At 37.8% G+C, this 19091-nt stretch overlaps 1 protein-coding gene across 2 annotated transcripts in view; it reads left to right on the top strand.

Moving 5' to 3' along the window:
* Naa15 (N-alpha-acetyltransferase 15, NatA auxiliary subunit) overlaps positions 1-15715 on the top strand; it is a 64033-nt gene extending 48318 nt beyond the window's left edge. For both annotated transcript variants that reach the window (XM_048424939.3, XM_085682434.2), the window contains 7 exons: positions 1141-1354; positions 3084-3277; positions 4795-4903; positions 7415-7513; positions 8214-8357; positions 9584-9681; positions 13019-15715. In XM_048424939.3, the coding sequence (XP_048280896.1) occupies positions 1141-1354; positions 3084-3277; positions 4795-4903; positions 7415-7513; positions 8214-8357; positions 9584-9681; positions 13019-13219 (1059 nt within the window). In that variant the 3' untranslated portion in view covers positions 13220-15715. The remainder of the gene's footprint in view (positions 1-1140; positions 1355-3083; positions 3278-4794; positions 4904-7414; positions 7514-8213; positions 8358-9583; positions 9682-13018) is intronic.
* Positions 15716-19091: the final 3376 nt, after the last annotated feature.

The following is a 19091-nucleotide window of genomic DNA, read 5'->3' as shown; positions in this document are numbered from 1 at the left end:
AGGTAGAGACAGGAGTATCTGGAGTTCAAGACCTATTATCAGTGTGTGTTTGAGGTCAGCCTGGGCTACATAAGACCCTGTCTGAACACAATCCCCTCCCAAATAAAAATCACTTTTCTCTTAGTCTTTACTCGAGAGTCATTCCTGTGGCTGCTGTTTGTGTATGTGGTTATATAGGTAAATATAGGTTCTGTTATTAAGTTTACATTTATAATACCAAATGTAGACTATCAGTGCTTGGTTGAACTATGAGGTTGCTGATTTCTTGACTTATTGGCTACTTGATTTTTTTATTTACATACAAGCAGCAAGCTACATAGATAGAGTTCAGATTTAGAGCCTCAACAAATTACTGATACTATGTGCTATAATCCCTGACATAAGTTTTCTAAATAAAATCACTATATGTGCCAACTAGCATCATTGTATATACTAGTTAGTGAGCAGTTTGTCAGAATAGTTTTACTTGAGTATAATTAAGGAAGAAAGAACATAGTTGAAACATTATTATCCTCTTTTATTAAATTATTCAGTTCCTCTAGTGTGTTCTTTGCTAGGTGGTAGCCAACTGTATTTTTAAAAATGATTTTCTTATTTTTAAAAAATATTTATTTATTTATTATGTATACAATATTCTGTGTGTATGCCTGCACACCAGAAGAGGGCACCAGATCTCATTACAGATGGTTGTGAGCCACCATGTGGTTGCTGGGAATTGAACGCAGGACCTTTGGAAGAGCAGGCAGTGCTCTTAACCTCTGAGCCATCTCTCCAGCCCCAAATGATTTTCTTATTTATTTTTCATTTTATGCTCATTGGTGTTTGGTCTGCATGTATGTCTGTGTGAGGGAGTTGGAGCCTCTGGAACTGGGTTTACAGACAATTATCAGCCACCATATGCCTGTTGGGAATTGAACCCAGGTCCTCTGTAAGAGCAGCTAGTATTCTTAACCACTGAATTATTTCTCCAACCCCTGCCAAGTATATGTTTTTATATGTGAACTATATCAAATGATTGTAACTTTTTCATTTTTATTAAGTTTTAATTCTATTGAAACAAATAATTCCAAGGTTTTGCTTTTATTGTTTTCTTAGACAATGTTATACTCCAGTATGATAATAAAAAGATAATTTTGTTAGCATTTTATAGAAATCACCGATGACCAGTTTGATTTTCATACATACTGTATGAGGAAGATTACCCTTAGATCATATGTGGACTTATTAAAACTAGAAGATGTACTTCGGCAGCATCCATTTTACTTCAAAGCAGCAAGAATTGCTATTGAGATCTATTTGAAGCTTCATGACAACCCTCTTACAGATGAGAATAAAGAGCACGAGGCTGATACAGGTATAACATTCAAAGATTTATCATTATTGCTCCTTGTGTTTGTAGGTACTTATGTTTGTGAATAATGTAGTTTCCCTCACCCCCATCGATTTTATTGAATATCTTGGTGTGAGGTTGTTATCCAAGACTAAAAAATGATGGGTATTTTATAAATTTGTCTAAGGAAAATACCACTTTATGTTTCCAAAATAAGTTAGACATTTGGTGTTTGGTTTTGATTCGAGAGTTTTGTTTCAGGGGCGACTAAGGATCCAATCCAGTGCTTTTTCCTTACTAGGTATTCTATTACTGAGTTACTGTCCCAGCCAGGGGCTTAATTTGTGATTAGATGTTTATCTAATGAGGTTGAATTACCGAAGTTTCACATTTAATATCATACTTACTGAGCTAACTATAATACCATAATTGCTAGCCATATAATTAGTGTGCAAACTCCATTAGTGTTGACTCACTAGTATAACTTGGTACTCCTTTAAAAAGAAAATTTAGTTACATTTATTTGATGCATGCATTTGTGCGTGCATCAGTTCTGTCTTTCCGCCATGTGAGTTCCAAGAATCTAATGTAGGTTGTAAGACTTGGCAGCAAGTGTCCTTACCCACTGGGCTGTTTCACTTGCTTCTTCTTTAGTAGTAATTTGTAATTAATCCAGTAAAAGATATTCTTTTTTTGAACATTAAAATACAACTTAGAATTAAACTAAAAAAATTTCTCAGGAAAAATGGTTCACACCTGTAATCTGAGGAAGTTGTGGTGAGCTCAGGGTCAGTCTGGGCTATAGAATGAAAACCTGTCATTAAGAAAAAAAATGGTTGTTTTGTCTTTTTGAGACAAGGTTTTCCTGTGTGACACGGAGAGACCGAGTTTTCAAATTTCTTCGCTTTTATGTACGGGACTTGGTCTCCTTGTTGGTTTTGGGGGGACTTCACAGATCTGGGCATAACAAAGTCTACACATACTAACATTTTTTTTTTTATTGTTTTTTACTTTTGAGATAGGATCTCACTTAGTATTCCTGGTTATCCTGGAACTCACTAAATAGGCTGCAAAGGGAGATTGTTTGGAGAAAAGGAAAAAAACAAAAACCAACATAAACATAATAGCATTTATTTGCAATGGAATGATTTCACCGTCTTTCTTCTGCTAGTAAAAATATGAGTCTAGCTGGAAGTGAGTGGTGGCACACACCTTTAATCCCAGCACTTGGGAGACAGGGAGTTTGAGGCCAACCTGTAATATGAGCAACTTCCAGGACAGCCAAAGCGAAACAGAGAAACCCTGTCTTGAAACACACACACAAACACACACAAAATGAGAGTCTAAAGGTCTCTCTCTCTCTCTCTCTCTCTTTCTCTCTCATGGTTTCTTTTCTTTTCAGTCCAAATTCAATGTGATTCTACCTATACAATTCCATTGAGAACTTGGTGGCCATTTCTGTGTATTTTGTTACTAGAGTCCACAGAGAGAGGGAGGGAGAACAGGGTGCTAGTCCTGACATGGAGATTTGAAATCTCAAAAATCCCCCTACCCCTTCAACATGGCCTTACCTTCTAATCCTTCTCAGATGTGCCATTCTGATGACCAAGCATTCAATTGTATGTGCCTGTGGGCACCATTCTTATTTAAACTACCACACACCCATCACATAACATTTTGAAAGTGTTTATGGTAGTTGCAATTACTTACCCGGTTAATGTGTTTATAATTCTATTAACACTATTTCCTACAGCAAACATGTCTGACAAAGAATTAAAGAAACTACGTAATAAACAAAGAAGAGCTCAAAAGAAAGCTCAGATAGAAGAAGAGAAAAAAAATGCAGAGAAAGAAAAGCAGCAGAGAAATCAGAAAAAGAAAAAGGATGACGACGACGAGGAAATTGGAGGCCCCAAAGAAGAACTTATCCCAGAGAAACTGGCCAAGGTATTTCATTGTCATGCTTAGCACAAGTTAGTGAGTGTACAGCAGGCTTTTGGCATTGAAAATTTTTTTTCATCTTCTTTGTGTGTTTTGTGCAGACATGTATGTATATATGTGTGTGTGTGGCTGTGCTTGTAGAGGTTAGAGGACAATTTGTGGACAAAGACCCTATCTGAAAAAAAATTTTCTGGGGGCTGGAGAGATGGCTCAGTGGTTAAGAATATTGCCTGCTCTTCCAAAGGTCCTGAGTTCAATTCCCAGGCTATCTCAAGCTTGTGGCAGTCCTCCTTCCTAAACTCAAATGCTAGGATTACAAGCATGAGCCGTCGTACCCAGCATACAATCTTCAAATTTATAACTTGCTTTGAATTATGATCTTCATAAGGCATACTGTATAGGAGTATATCTTTCTGTCTCCCAGCATAGCAACCAAAAAGTTTAAACCACTTTAGTATGAGGTAGTAATCTGTATTCATGAATTCTTCATGTACTGCTTATGCTTCTCTTTATACTTTCCAAGGACCATCAAACTGTAGTTTTCTTCTACAGGAGTAAATCATTTCTTTTAGATTTATTTTATTTTATGTGTATGAGCATTTTTCTTGTGTGTATGTCTATGCACCACCGGCGTACCTGGTGCCAACAGGGGTAAGAAAATGTTGGATCCCCTAGATCTGGAGTTTAGCACATGATTGTAAGCTCCCATGTGTAGATGGAGGCTGCTCTTAGATTTCCTTGGCTGCCCATACCCTGAATAATCAAACAGAAATTATATAAATTACAGCATTGCTTGGCCAGTAGCTTAGTCATACTCCTAGCTAGCTCTTATATCTTAAATTAACCCATTTCTATTAATCTGTTTATCACCACAAGGTTGTGGCTTACTGGAAAGGTTCTGGCTACATCTTTCTTCTTTGGCAGCTACATGACGTCTGCTTGACTCCTCCTTCTCTCTCTTCTTCCAGCTTGACTATATTCTGCCCTGCCATAGGCCAAAGCAGCTTTATTAATTAGTCAATAAAAGCAACACATATACAGAAGAATATCCCATATCACCCATGTGAGTGCTGGGAACCAATCCTGAGTCCTCTGTTAGAACAACAAGTGCTCTTAATTACTGAGCCATCTCTCCAGCACCTAGTCAGTCATTTTAAAACTGCTTTTCTAGAGGACTGGTACCCATTTCATGGCGTACAGCAGTCTTAACTCCAGTATTAGGGCATCTCAAGACTCTTCTGGCCTCTAAGGTCATTGTGCACATGTGATACACAGGCACACATGCAGACAACACCAATATACATAAAAATAATAAAAATTTTAAAAATAATTAAAGAGTTCTAAATTTGAAAATTACTTTTGTATAGATTATAGGAGGTTAAGATTTGACAGTGTATATCTGGGTAACTGGTAAGTGCTTTTTTTCTATTTTTTTACTTTTGGGAAAGAAAACAGGAGTTTAAATTAAGTTCATATTCCTCCAGAATCTTACTTCCTTTTTTTAATGTGTTTTATTTTGTTAGGTTGAAACTCCATTGGAAGAAGCTATTAAATTCTTAACACCGCTGAAGAATTTGGTGAAGAACAAGATAGAAACTCATCTTTTTGCCTTTGAAATTTACTTTAGGAAAGGTAGGATATTAGGGTACAGTGGCCCTTCTACAGCTAATCACTACATTTCGTAGGGTTAGTGTTACCCACCACTGTTGCATTTCTTGGCAGAATCCAATATAGATTTCTCGTAGAAATGCATGCTACGCAGAAGTTTGTGAGGAAATAGAGTGATGTATTTGTCCTCGTAGAGAACACAGAGCCCAACAGCAGATACACACCTAGCTTTAAGTTAGAGATAGTATCACCTCATGTATAATTCGAGGAAAGAATTTAGAAATTTGTAAATAAAAACACTTAATATTAAATGTAAAGCTTAGAATTGTGGGTAACACAGTTAAATATCAGATAATTTTTAGCTGTTAAGAATTGATGTCATAGGGCTGGAGAGATGGCTCAGTGGTTAAGAGCACTGACTGCTTTTCCAGAGGCCCTGAGTTCAATTCCCAGCAACCACATGGTGGCTCACAATCATCTGTAATGAGATCTGGCGCCCTCTTCTGGCATGCGGGCATACATGTTGTATACATAATAAATAAATAATAAATCTTAAAAAAAAAGAATTGATGCCATAAATGGAAACTAATCTCTAAACTGGATCAGTTCATGATTCTGAAGGAAAGATTATCCACTAAAAACGCTAGAAAGTGTCAACAGTGTTAGTGTCAGTATTTTTGGAGGGGCCAGGAGAATGGCCTTGTCTTTCACAGTTTGAATGTTTATGTGTACATACAAACACACACACACACGATTTCATAGTATTGAATTTATGTAATTCAGATTATTGGAAAAGTTTATTACAATAGTATGAATTGAAGTGAAAAGAAGCTGTCTATTAAGATCAGACTAGGACTGTTACATCAAAACGTAGTTGTCATGAAGCTGGGATGAGGTAGTCCCAGCTCCTGGGAAGTTGAGGGAGGAGAGTTGTGACTCATTAGTTCAAGACCCGCGTGGACAATACAGAGACTGTAATGCAACTTTTATTTTGAAATGGGATGCAAAACTTAGTATTAATTGATTATTTATTGAGACACATCCCTGTGTTTACCCTGACTGGCCTGAAACTTAGTATTTAGATCAGGTTAGACTTGAACTTGGCAGGATTTCTCCTGCCTTTGCTTCCTGAGACTGGGATCATGGGTGTGTCTCAGCATGCCCAGCTATTAAAATATTTATATATTAATATTAATATATTTATATAAGCAGTTAAAATTTATCTTAACTATGTTTATTTTTCACAGTTAAAACTTTGAAAATAAGTTTTTTTATTCAGTAATTTTTACATTTTTGACCGTTAACACCCTTTTTTTTAGGTGGAGGTATATATGGTTTCACTATGAGCCAGGGCTGGCTTGAAACTCATAGCGTCATGACTCCTTTGCTTCTTGAGTGCTGGGCTAAAGGGTGCACCACCATACTTGGCTAACCTAGTTCTTTTTAAAAATTAATCTTACAGGGCCAGGATCAGGTACCCCCAGGCTCGACAGTTGAGTTCCTACCCCAGAACCCATTTATTTAGGAAAAGGAGAAAACTGACTCCTGCAATTCTCTGACCTTGACAAGCACATTCAAAATCATTCAGTCAATACAATTCTTAGTCCAATGCAGCAACTGCTCCTGTAATCTCAGCAGGAGGCTCATGAGTTCTAGGCCAGCCAAAACATAGTGAGATTCTTGTTTCTAAACTGTAAATAAAAAACAAAAATGTTTCTAGGTGGAGTCCCCAGATACAGTAAAGTTTCCCTGTTTAAAGGGGCGCTGAAGGGCTCTGTTCAGTTGACTTCCTGGCTGTGTTCTAATCTCAAAAGGGCCTCAGTATCTAGCAGTGGTATCTAGCAGATAATGATAGAGAGCATGGCAGGAATTTTAGTGTTTATGAGTGTGGGGGCCATGGGAAAGGAATTGATTCAGAAGAACTTAATGTTTTATACTTTGAAGCATGATACCAAATTAAGGAAGTCTCAACAAAGAGGTGACAATCAAGAAGACTCAGTGTAAGTTTCTGTTTAACAGGTGGAGGCACCGCTGAAACTTGGGAAAGGTAAGCAGATGGGAATAGGGATAGTGTAGCGCAATTAGAAAACATAGACTGGGTCGATGCATCCAGAGGTGGCAGAGCAGTCAGAGATGGATTGGAATAGTCAGGTGGAAAGGGAACTTTGTGCCACCAGAACACAGGAAAGGAGATAAAGAGTTTTTCTAAGTAATGGAACATGTCTTTGTTTTAATGAAAGGAAGCTAGAACCAAAATGGTTTGAAATTTTCTCAGTTTATATGATACTAGTTCCTATATCACAGGCTGTTGTATAAGTTCTGTTTTGTGGAATCACTTGATGACTGGCATATGAACATAACTGACATAACTGATATGTAGCCAATCGGAAGGAAAGTGTTTGCTTCAAAGGTGTTATAGCTCGGATGTTATTGAGTCTAAAGTCACTTTTTGTGTTTCTAAGATCCGTGGCCCTTCCAGGAAAGACAGCTTACTTTATCAGATTATCAACATATTACTATTATTTTTTTTTATAGAAAAGTTTCTTTTGATGCTACAATCAGTAAAGCGGGCATTTGCTATTGATTCTAGTCATCCCTGGCTTCATGAATGCATGATCCGACTCTTTAATTCTGGTAAGTTTTTATTCCCATACTCCATAAATTTGACTAGTAGTTGGTAATGAGTGTGGAGCTGGAGGATGGCTCACTGGCTCAGATTTTGCTGCTGCTCCAGAGGACTTGAATTTGATTTGCAGGACCCACATTAGACCAATACCTCTTAACTCCAGCTCTGGGCCATCCAGTGCCATTTTTTGGCCTTCAATGCCTAAGTCAAATACACATGGTATACACATACATAAGAAAAAGCAAATAATAAAAATTAGAAGATTCTAAACATAAGCTCAAAGTCATTTTTAAGGTCAGTGTATATTGCACATGTCGAGGATATGGGATATATGTTGGTTACATAAATGCTTAGCTGTAGTAAAAGTTTAAAATTGACCAGCAGAGTTTTTTTACTGAGAAAAATCCACTGTTTTCAGACATATAGTGAAATCAGAAGTGTAATTTATTTACTCCCAATTACATAGTTTTGACACACGGTAGCTTTTCCTTAAGGTATCTTCTAGACTACTTCTCACCTTCTTTCAAGTTTATTTTATAGTAAATAGCTCTTCTCACAGTTCTTGAAGATAAAGGTCAGTGAAGTTGGTCATATTTCATTTTGCTTTAACTAGTAAAGGCTCCTTGGGCGTAGAGAACAAGGAACTGTTATAAGCTTTATCAGAGTATCTAACTGCTAAGAAAGTTGTCTTTTTAATTCATCCGACAGTGTGTGAAAGTAAAGACTTACCTGAAACAGTTAGAACAGTATTAAAGCAAGAAATGAATCGTCTTTTTGGAGCAACAAATCCAAAGAATTTTAATGAAACTTTTCTGAAAAGGAATTCTGATTCATTGCCACATAGATTATCAGGTAATCACTTAATTTGGTCTGTCTATTAGCCATCTTGTAGCCTTCTTGAACAACTTTAGTGCTTTAATGAGTCACTGTTAAGGTAGTGTATGTATTTTGCTCAAAATGGGAATGTTCACTATATTTTGTGAAACAGAATTGTTACAGTAAAACAAGATATGTTGTTTTCTACTAGTTCAGAACCAGCATAAGTACAACTGATTTGGGGGGTAAGGGTAAGGTCTATGTACACCTGTCTGACCTAGAAGTCACTGTGTAGACAAGGCTGGCCTCTAATTCATAGAGATCTGCCTGCTTTTGCCTCCAAGTGCTGGGATTGCCAGAAGTACATGTGCCACCAGAAGTACAACTGAATTAAATGGGTTTTATCTCGAGTACCCACCCACTCCAAAGTGAATTTAAGTGTCTTATTACAATACTGTGCAGGCAGAGCTTATACTCTTCTCATGCTTCCATTATTGTGATTATAAAGCTTACTTTATATGATTTTGATTTTTCATGCTAATGTGTGCTTATCGGGATTAGTAAGCTAAACACCTGAAAACCACTTTACATTTCAGAAAGTTAGAATCAAGAAGAATCAGTTACCATGAACCAAAGTCTGGGTTTTATTAGTGTGTTTTTACAACTGTTGGCACATACTATTAATCCCAGTACACTGGAGATAGAGGCTGATGGATCTCTCTGTAGTCATTGCCTGCCTAGTCTGCCTAGCAAGTTCTAGGCCAGAGCTATGCAGTGAGGTCTGCCTCAGACAAACAAAGCAAATCTGGCTAAGGCCTAGAGCTTTGTATACTGTTGTGGAAAACTGAGTGCAAGCTTTGTCTCATGCTTTTTGTCTCATTGCCGTTCTTCTCGCTGTCTTTCCCACATGAAATTATTGAACCATTTTCCCTTTGCTACCTAATATTATTATATTTATTTTAGTTGGAAAATGATTCATAATCTCATTACACCAAGACAAGTATTAGAGTATTTGTATTGCTCCATGTTTTTGATTATGCATAGTTTACTAACATTGTGTGGATCTCTTACATACCTTAATCCTTTCTCCTCATTTAGATAGCCCAGCCCTCTCAGGGTGTTGTTATAATAACACTGTCTCACATGGCTATAACACGTAGCTGCTTGAGCATGATTTCTACTTTACATCTGAATGAGTAGATGCTGAGACTCTGTTCAAGGTTCCTAAACTAAGACACCTCATTTTTTTTCCTTTCATTTAGCTGCCAAAATGGTATATTATTTAGATTCTTCTAGTCAGAAGCGAGCAATAGAGCTGGCAACAACACTTGACGGATCCCTCACCAACAGAAACCTTCAGGTAACAGGGTTTACTTATTTCAGGAGAAACTACTCTTTTACTTCTCACAGTGTTTTGAGGGGCTGTGTTTGCATGTGTGTTTGTATTCTTGTGCAAAAGTATACCAGGTTAGTTGGTACTTAATAACTAGTTTCATATGCAATAACTTTACTTAGAAATATGTTATAATAAAATTACATGTCCTCAGGCTGAAGAGAGGGCTGAGCAGTTAAGAGCACTGCATATTCTTCCAGGATACCTGGGTTCAATTCCCAGTTCCCACATAGCATATCACAAATGTAACGTCAGTTCTAGGGGATCTAGCACCCTTTTCTGGCTTTCATGGACTCTGAGCATATTTAAAGATAAAATACCCATTTACTCATGCATTTATTTAAAAGTAAATAAATCTCTTAAAAACTTAAAACAGTTCTTTTTGGATTTCAGTTATATTTCAGGATATCTGAATATCTTGCAACCATTACAGTAGTCTCAGCGAGGATTCTGATACATTTAAAATGTACTTAAAGGGGGCTGGAGAAATGGCTCAGAGGTTAAGAGCGTTGCCTACTCTTCCAAAGGTCCTGAGTTCAATTCCCAGCAACCACATGGTGACTCACAACCATCTGTAATGAGGTCTGGTCCCCTCTTCTGGCCAGCAGGCATACACACAGACAGAATATTGTATACATAATAAATAAATAAATATAAAAAAATAAATAAAATGTACTTAAAGCCAGATGTAGTGGTGCACTCCTTTAATTCCAGCATTCAGGAGACTGAGGCAGATACAGGCAGATCTTTGTGAATTCAAGGTCAGCCTGGTCTAAATATTGAGTTCTGGGACAGCCAGAGCTGCATTAGGTGAGACCCTGTTTTGAAAAACAAAACAAAAGATCTTCTTAGCATAGACCAAGTTAAAAAATTAAAAACAAAAGAAAACTAAATTTTAGAATAATATCTATCCTGAGAATATGACATTGTTAATTCTAATTTCAACTATAAAGAAAAGGCATCTTGGATTGGAGAGATGGCTCTGTGGTTAAGAGCTCTGGCTGCTCTTCCAGAGGTCATGAGTTCAATTCGCAACAACCACATGGTGGCTCACAATCATCTGTAATGAGATCAATGAGATCTGGCGCCCTCTTCTGGCGTGTGGGCATACATGGAGGCTGAATGTTGCATGCACAATAGATAGATGATAGATAGATAGATAGATAGATAGATAGATAGATAGATAGATAGATAGATAGAAAAGGCAGCTAATATTATATTATAGTTAGTCCAATAAAGAGCATATTTGGGGGCTGGAGAGATGGCTCAGTGGTTAAGAGCACTGGCTGCTCTTCCAGAGGTTCTGAGTTCAATTCCCAGCAACCACATGGTGGCTCACAACCATCTGTAATGAGATCTAGTGTCCTCTTCTGGCCGGTAGGTATGCATGTAGGCAGAACACTATACATATTAAAAAATAAAATCTTTAAAAAAAAAAAAAAAGAGCATATTTGGCCTGGCCCTGGCTGTTAATACCAGCACTTAGGAGACAGAGACAGGTAGATTTCTGTGAGCTGGAGGCCAGCTTAGCCTACAGAGTCTGAAAAAAAAAGAGTGCTTGCTGAAAGAAAGCTTAATGATATTTATTCAATACACATGGAGGCAATATATCTTTTCTTTTAAATATTTATTTAATATTTTCTTTTAAATATTTATCTGTGTGTGTGCATTAATGAGCATGTGCATTCGTGAGAATGTGCATTCTAGAAGATTGTATCAGATCCCTTGGGTTTGTAGTTTCAGGCATTTCTTGGACGTTACATGAGAGATTAACTGGAATCTGATTTCTGGTCCTCTTAAACTATTAAGTTAAGAATGAAAGTTTTAGAACTCTTGGTTGTCAAGTAATGCACCATTAGGGTTAGAGTGTGAATATAATGGTTTTTGTATCTTGGCAAAATTTTTGGAGTGCCTCGTATATGGAAACCAAGTAGTTTTGTCTAACTGAAAAGAAAATGTGAGGGACCTGGAGAGGTGGCAGGAAGAGTACTGGTTGCTCTTCCAAAGGTTGAGTTCATCCCCAGCAACCACTGGTGCCCTTTTCTGGCTTGCAGGCATATATGCAGACATAATACTGTATACATAATAAATAAATATTTAAAAGAGGGGATGTGGGAAATGCACATAACATGAAACATTTTAAAATGTAGATATAAATATAGGGGATATTGAAAGAAATGTGTGTGAGAGAGAGAGAACCTGTGTTTCTAATCACTGTACTGAACATTTTTCTGCTTACTTAATTCTTGGATGTTCTTTAAGATTGCTTTTTTTAAATTTTTTTTTTTGTGGAGGTAGTTGAGGCAGGGTTTCTCTATGCAATATGGACTGTTCTTCTGAGTGTTTTACCTGCGTGTATAGATACGTACCATATGCATGCTTTGTGTTCTTGGAGGTCAGAAGAGGGTGTTGAATCTACTAGAACTCAAGTTAGATGATGATTGTGAATCACCATGTGGATGGTGAGAGCCAAACCTGAGGCCTCTGCAAAAGCAACAAGTGCTCTCAACTACTGAGCCATCTCTCCAGCTTCAAGATTCCTTAATTTGAATTTAGAGTTTAATAGCAGGATTTGATTTTGTAGTTTGTTGAGAGTAGCCTTGGCTGGACTAGAACTCACTATGTAATATAGACCAAACTAAAGGTCCACCTGCTTCTGCCACACAGTGCTGGGATTAACCATGGGCCACCATGTCCGGGCCAGTATTTGATTTTGCTGGCTCATTGCTTCCCCAAAAGAAGTAAAGAACATTTCCTAAATGTGGAAGTTGGCTTTGACATTGTAAGTTTAACGTTTATACATAGGGCCAAGCTAGTCTGTGGTAATGTCGTTTCATAAGACTGTGTACGTTAAAGAGCACTACTTTAGCTGGGTGGTTGATGGCACATGCCTTTAATCCCAGCACACGGGAAGCTAGGGTTGTCTGAATTTGAGGCTAGCTTAGTCTAAAGAGTGAGTTCCAGGACAACCAGGGCTATAGAGATAAACCCTTTTCTCTAACACCCCTTTCCCCAAAAAAAGAAAATCAGACCCCCCCCCCCCAAAACAGTACTTTTTAATACCTTATGTATTTTAATCAAATGCACATACATTCGTCTCTGTTTAATTTGGATATAAACCCTCTATTTCTGAAGAAATGTTTGGTTTAGGCCTTGAAGACCATCCTAGTGGGATATATAAGCAGGAGGAAATGCTTTTGTTTTGCTTAAATGAGCATTTTATTCTTATTTTGGAAATGGTTGAAGTGTCTCATGCTAAGACCTGTTTTGTGCCGACTGCTAACATGACCTTTTCTTTCTTTAGACTTGCATGGAGGTGTTGGAAGCCTTGTGTGATGGTAGCCTAGGAGACTGTAAAGAAGCTGCTGAAGCTTATAGAGCAAATTGTCATAAGCTTTTCCCTTATGCTTTGGCTTTCATGCCCCCTGGATATGAAGAGGATATGAAGATCACAGTTAATGGAGATAGCTCTGCAGAAACTGAAGAACTGGCCAATGAAATTTGAACATCATTAAACAAGCAAATGGAATGACTTTGGACCATATCTAGTGTATAATATTTTTGTCACGCACCTGCTGCATTGCTCTAACTTACACAAAATGAGAGGAGTAAATGTTCTTGCCTTCAAATAGTCTTTTACGTTTTTTATCCTGCTGAATACTATATATAAAATATCTAACATTACAGGATATAGGTTCAGTTTCTTAAAAATTAAAAGCTGCTAAAATTGAGGGGTTTAAAAAAATTCCATATCCTACTCCTACCTTCCCTGCCCATATTTTTAAACTAATTTATATAAAATCTGGAGGCTATTACAGCTAACATAGCAGGTGTGTGGCAGAAATATTACTTTCAATTTGTCTTGTGAGATTTTACTATATCTCAGACAGCATAAATGCTGTTTTAGCACTGGATTCTTTCACTGAGCACAAAGAGTTGTTGGGGCTTTAGCATCTGACTGATTTTGTTACGGGGTTGATTCTTGACCATAGGAAGTATGCAATGTGAATCACTATGTACAGAGCCATCTACAACAGACGCTTGACGTTGTAGAGACTGGGACACATAGCTACCAAGCAGATTATATGAAACCTAGAAGGTGTTCAGTACGCGTGTTGTGTTTCCAAAATTTGCTGTACATGATCAGTTTGGTGTTCTTGTACCACAGTTTTTAACCGAAGGAACCAGTTGGAACAATCTCAATTTTAACTAAAACTTGAAGAACTAAAATAACAATGCAGACCTTTAGCATTGTTTTTGGCCAAACTTGTTAAAACTGTAATGCAAGAACCAAATGCACTGTGATGTGGCATCAACTAATTAGCAAGCATGAATTTTTCACCCAAGAGTGAAAAAAAAGAAAATCTACCATGGCTTGAAGTTAAAGAGCAGAACTCCTGACTACCATTCTATGACTGATCAAGAGACTAATAGCTAAAAACCTCAGCAGGCCTTGTTCACGATATGCAGAAAAAAGTGCTGCAGTTTAGATACCTCTGGAACTTTTCCACAGTGTCACAGGTTTGTAATACTTGAAGCCCTTCATTTCTAAGAATATATTTCTTGCTCAGTTGTTTCAGGCAAGCCCAAGACTTTGTAATTTTTAAAGGGCCCAAGATTTTTTTTTTCAATAACAGACCAGCTTCTTTTTCCTGCAGTTACAAATGTAATTTCTTTTTTGTTGTTAAACATAAGGTACCAAATATGATGCAATAAATTGTTTTGAAAAACAGTTGTGTGAATATTTCCACTAATCCGAGTTGGGCTTCTGTGAAATACACAGGTGGAAACAGAGGTTGCAAGCCAGAGGCAATGAAATGCATTGTAGGGTTAGTACGGAGGGGAGCTTTTAGAGTGGGTTAAATGATGGTGTCAGGGAAGTTCCAGAATGAAGTAGAATGCTGCTCCTTGGTTCAGATTTCACTGAGGGCTAGGATTGTGGCAGGTCCTATGAATGTAATTCATAATCTGAAAAGAAAATTAAACACGACTATTTTGATTGGGAAAACGAGCCTTAAATACGTCAAACCTGTACACTGAGAACTAGCCTCAGGCTCAATATTCTCTTTATGTTTGCAAGGTCTGAGCAATTAAGTTTAAGTAAAATTAATTAAGTGTATATAAAAATCAAACTTTTGTAGTATTTTAGTTATAGATAGTTCATACGCTAAAGGGAATTTTCAGAAGATCAGATCCTTTTGTTTCATAGTACATGATCTGCATTCCACATCCCAGTCTAACAGGTCAGTGATGCAAAGATAATTACAGTCTGAACTCCAGTGCTTTGCTTTAACAGGCCCCGTCTCAGGAACATCTTAACAGATGGCAAAAAAAAAAAAAAAACAAAAAACAAAAAACTTCTCCTATGAGTGGCAACTGAGGCTCTTACTGTTTGGAATAAACACTAGTGCTACCTCTGCCACTAGTTCAGTGTTGGAGGAGGCACCAGCCATATAGTAGGCGTGTATGTGTGGTTTTGTTTAAGCTCTACTGTATATCCCAATGAAATCCGTCTATTTGTCTTGACAATGTTCAAACGATGTAGATTGTCTTAGGATGAATACTCAGAAGTACTCAGAACTCTAATGCAGATGCCACCCGAAAGGAGCTAAATTCCTATCATGTATATTGTATTCCAACCCAATTTTACTGAAACTATTGAATAAATCTTTTATTTTCCTTCAGGTTTACTTTATAGTGTATACATTGTCTGATGTCAAAGGACCTTGCCTGGGTTCACCTAAAACATTGTACTGTACTCTCTGAGTATATCAGCTGGATGATTTCCCATTTACCCCATCCATATTCAGTTAATTTCCAGTGATACTGTGGGGGAAAACAGGGTTAGATAAACAAGTTGGAAAAATGCAGTGTGATGTTGTAATCTAAACAAGTGCCTTATGTTTATTGCTAAGAACTGGTGTTATCAACCCTTTTAATAAGGGGTTCCCTCGGCCTGTATTAATATAGGAAAGTAAAGATCCTTTTGTTTTTCTTTATATTCACTATTGTCATTTCTCATTGAAAAGCTAAACTCTGACTAGCTTAGTTTACTTAGCTTTAATTAGATAGTTGAGTCATTTTCACTATTTTTTCTGTATTTATTATGCACAACAATAAAATGATCTCTAATAGCATGACTAAAAGTAGTGCCGATGTCACTGGAAAGCTTTCTGGGTCTTCTTAGGCCCTGTTTTTTTCACCATGATTGTACTGCATACTCTCCTGCTCTCAGAGCTATGAAATGGGAGCTGTGGCTGAAGAGCTCAGAGCATGGTCTAGAGTCAGGTGGGTTGTAACAGACTCAGACATCCCTTCTGGTCAACTGGTGAGACTATTTCTGTTGCCATGCATAGCATCCATTTGGGGAAAGCTTAAAAAGTAGAGCATTGAACATGGTAGGTGTTTCTTTTAAATAATACTGTCCTTGAATTCTAAAGATCATGATCCAACCTTTCTGATGGAAGGAGTCGTCTTTTCTGCCTCATGCTCCTGATTTTTAATTGGAAGATTGTCAAATCTAAGACACAAACCCTATGAAATAGCTGTTGCACCGCAGGAAGCAGAAATGGTTTCAGTTTTTGCTGGTTGGAAACTACAATTTGCAGCAATAAAAAATTTTGGAAGAGGTTGTTTATCAAGTTTCGCTTTCCCTTCTACAGCTATGAGGTGGATATGGAAAATCTAGTGTGTAGGAGATTCTGGAGAGTGCTGTGTTTAACAAAGAATATCTTTTATGTGTACTCTAGTTAGTTTGTACAACAAAATGAGTACTTCTACATACTCATGTATACTACTAAAAGAAGCAGAGTGCATACCTATAACCCCAGCACTTGGGAGATGGAGTTGAGGACCAGTCTGGAAAGATAAAGCATAGGGAAAAAACTATAAAAGGCAAGAGTCTAAAAGTCTCCAGTTTGTTAGAGAATGCAGTTGGTGCTGAGGCACCATTTTGGGATGGTAGCCAGAAGAGTTTGGTACAATATAAATTAGAATTTATATATAGAATTTACTGATGCTATAACCTCAGTGTTCTATGTACCTAAACCAGACTGTAGCCCTTGTTTCAAGGCTGCCTGTACCAAACGTAAGGATGTTACTAGCAGTGCAGCAAAACCATTCCAAGGTCTGTCTTAACATTTTTTTGGGACAGTATCTCTATGTACCCGTTTGCCTCAAACACAGAGGTCTGCCTCACTCTCCTGAGTGCTGGGATTAAACGCATGTACCACCATGCCTAGATATGAAGGCTTAAAAAGATGGGGAGTGCGTGTGTGGCGTTCAGGACAACTTGCATAGGAATCTCACCTTCCACCCTTACATTTCAGGGATCAAACTCAGGTTACCTGGTTGCATGGCACATCTACCTGCTGAGACATTTAATTGGCCTGTAAGTGAGGCCTTGATTTCTAGTTCAAGAACCTGTATTTCTCTAAATGTTGGAAATCTCATTGTAATGTAAAGATGTCTGGCCTCTCTGAGGACAAATTGTCTTCTCATTTAGGAGTAAGGAAGTGAGGTAATTTTGAGAGTGTCGTGGATCTTGAGTTCTTTTCAACTAATGATGCTTGTCTTCTGTGTTTACCTGTACATGACTGGTACGGGAACCCTGTGCTGTCTCTGGTTTTCCGATTGGTCCCTAATGAATTTGTCCACCTGTTTACTTTGTAATTAGAGTTTTTCAGGACACACTTGTGGCTATACTGTTCTTCCAAACTGGCTTTTCTTAGGAGCTCAACTTACCTGCCCTCAAATAATCATATTGTTGCTCTGTATCTTTTAAAATGAAAAAGTTGCCATTTAAAGTAGATGGTAACAGGACTATCCCCTGGATTCTGGGATACCAAATACTAATAATTTCCATTGATTAACTTAGTAAAAAAAAAGTGAGAGTAATCGACATATTTAGGAACATGTATTCGACATTACTTGTTCAGAAGTTCATTAAAAAGGACCTAAGAATAAGCCAACTGCTTCACTTGTTTGTTTTTTTTTTGTAGTTTGAAAACTTTAAGCACTCCATTGAACCTAGCATTTTCAGCTTCCTGCAAGAACTATGTGAGTGAAATGTCCAATGTAACATGAAGTTACATGACTCATGCTTTGCTTCAAATTCCTATGAGTCCATTTTTAAATTTGTTTTATTATATATTGTGTGTGAACTTGCAGGTGTCAGTCTCTTCTCCCACCATATAGGTCCCAGGATTTGAACTCTGATTACCGGGCATAGTGGCAGGTGCCCTTACTCAGTCATCTCTCCAGCCTGTAAATCTATGGAAGTTTAAAAGATGTGATGTCGAGAAGTGGTGGCACATGCCTTTAATCCTAACACTTGGGAGGCAGAGACGAGACAGGTGGAACTCTGGATCTCTGAGAGGTCAAGGCCAGCCTCGTAGAGCGAGTTCCAGAACAGGCTCCAAAGCTACAAAGAGATGCTGTCTGAAAAATAACAAAACCAAAAAACCCCTCGGTGACAGCCATGCATAATTGCCTCACAGAATATAGGAAGTGAACTTAGACCATCTGCAAAATCTCAAATTTCCTATCCCTTGTCTGTATTTATAGAAGATTCATCTTGGTCCTATCTGTTGACCATAAGTAATCATTTCAAAATATTACATATATTTATCGATGTTAGTACTTTTCCCACATGTATTCTTTGCTCTTTTAGTAATTTTGGCAGAAATAGTTGTGGCTTTCTTTGTAGGGCACAGGTGCTGGAAGTACCACCTCTAGTTTTCTCTACTGTCTGTTGTGATATTGGTTGGCGCTCATCTTGTACCTTTAGCAGGCTCTTTGCAGGTGTGGCCGTGCCTATTGGAACTGACTTACTGCAAAGGATGCCACTCAATTCTTAATCTTTCAGAGAATATAAGGACATTGTTGAAAGACATACTACACACAGACTTTCAGTGGCTTAGCTAGCATCTTGAATCTAGCTTCTCCACACCATAGTCAACGACAGCCATCATCTCTAGTCCATGGGTGCCTTTCTCTATGTGGAAGGGACAGTCCTTGAAATTGTAACCTTAACACTGGGTATGTATTCAAGTCCCAGGAGAAATCTGAAAACACCTGTGTGGTCCAGGCCCACTAGAAAACTTGATTTAAATGATCTGCAATTAGTATTAATATTGACAGCTGCCTGATCCTGACCTTTCCTAAAGGCTCAAAGGTACATCCAGAGTTAAGAGGCATTGTCTCAGTCAGGTGTGCCTTTAATCCTAATACTGAGGAGGTAGAAACAGGTGAATCTCTTTGATAGTTTGAGGATAGCCTGGTCTACAGAATGAGTTCCAGGACGGCCAAGAAAGAGTACACAGAGAAACCCTATCTCTGAAAGCAATAAGAAAAACTATAGAAGTACAGAGATTGTG

Source organism: Myodes glareolus, chromosome 20, assembly GCF_982192425.1.
Source record: "Myodes glareolus chromosome 20, mMyoGla1.1, whole genome shotgun sequence".
NCBI lineage: Eukaryota > Metazoa > Chordata > Mammalia > Rodentia > Cricetidae > Myodes > Myodes glareolus.
The sequence above is the reverse complement of the archived record's forward strand: the minus strand, read 5'-3'. Positions and strand labels throughout refer to the sequence as shown.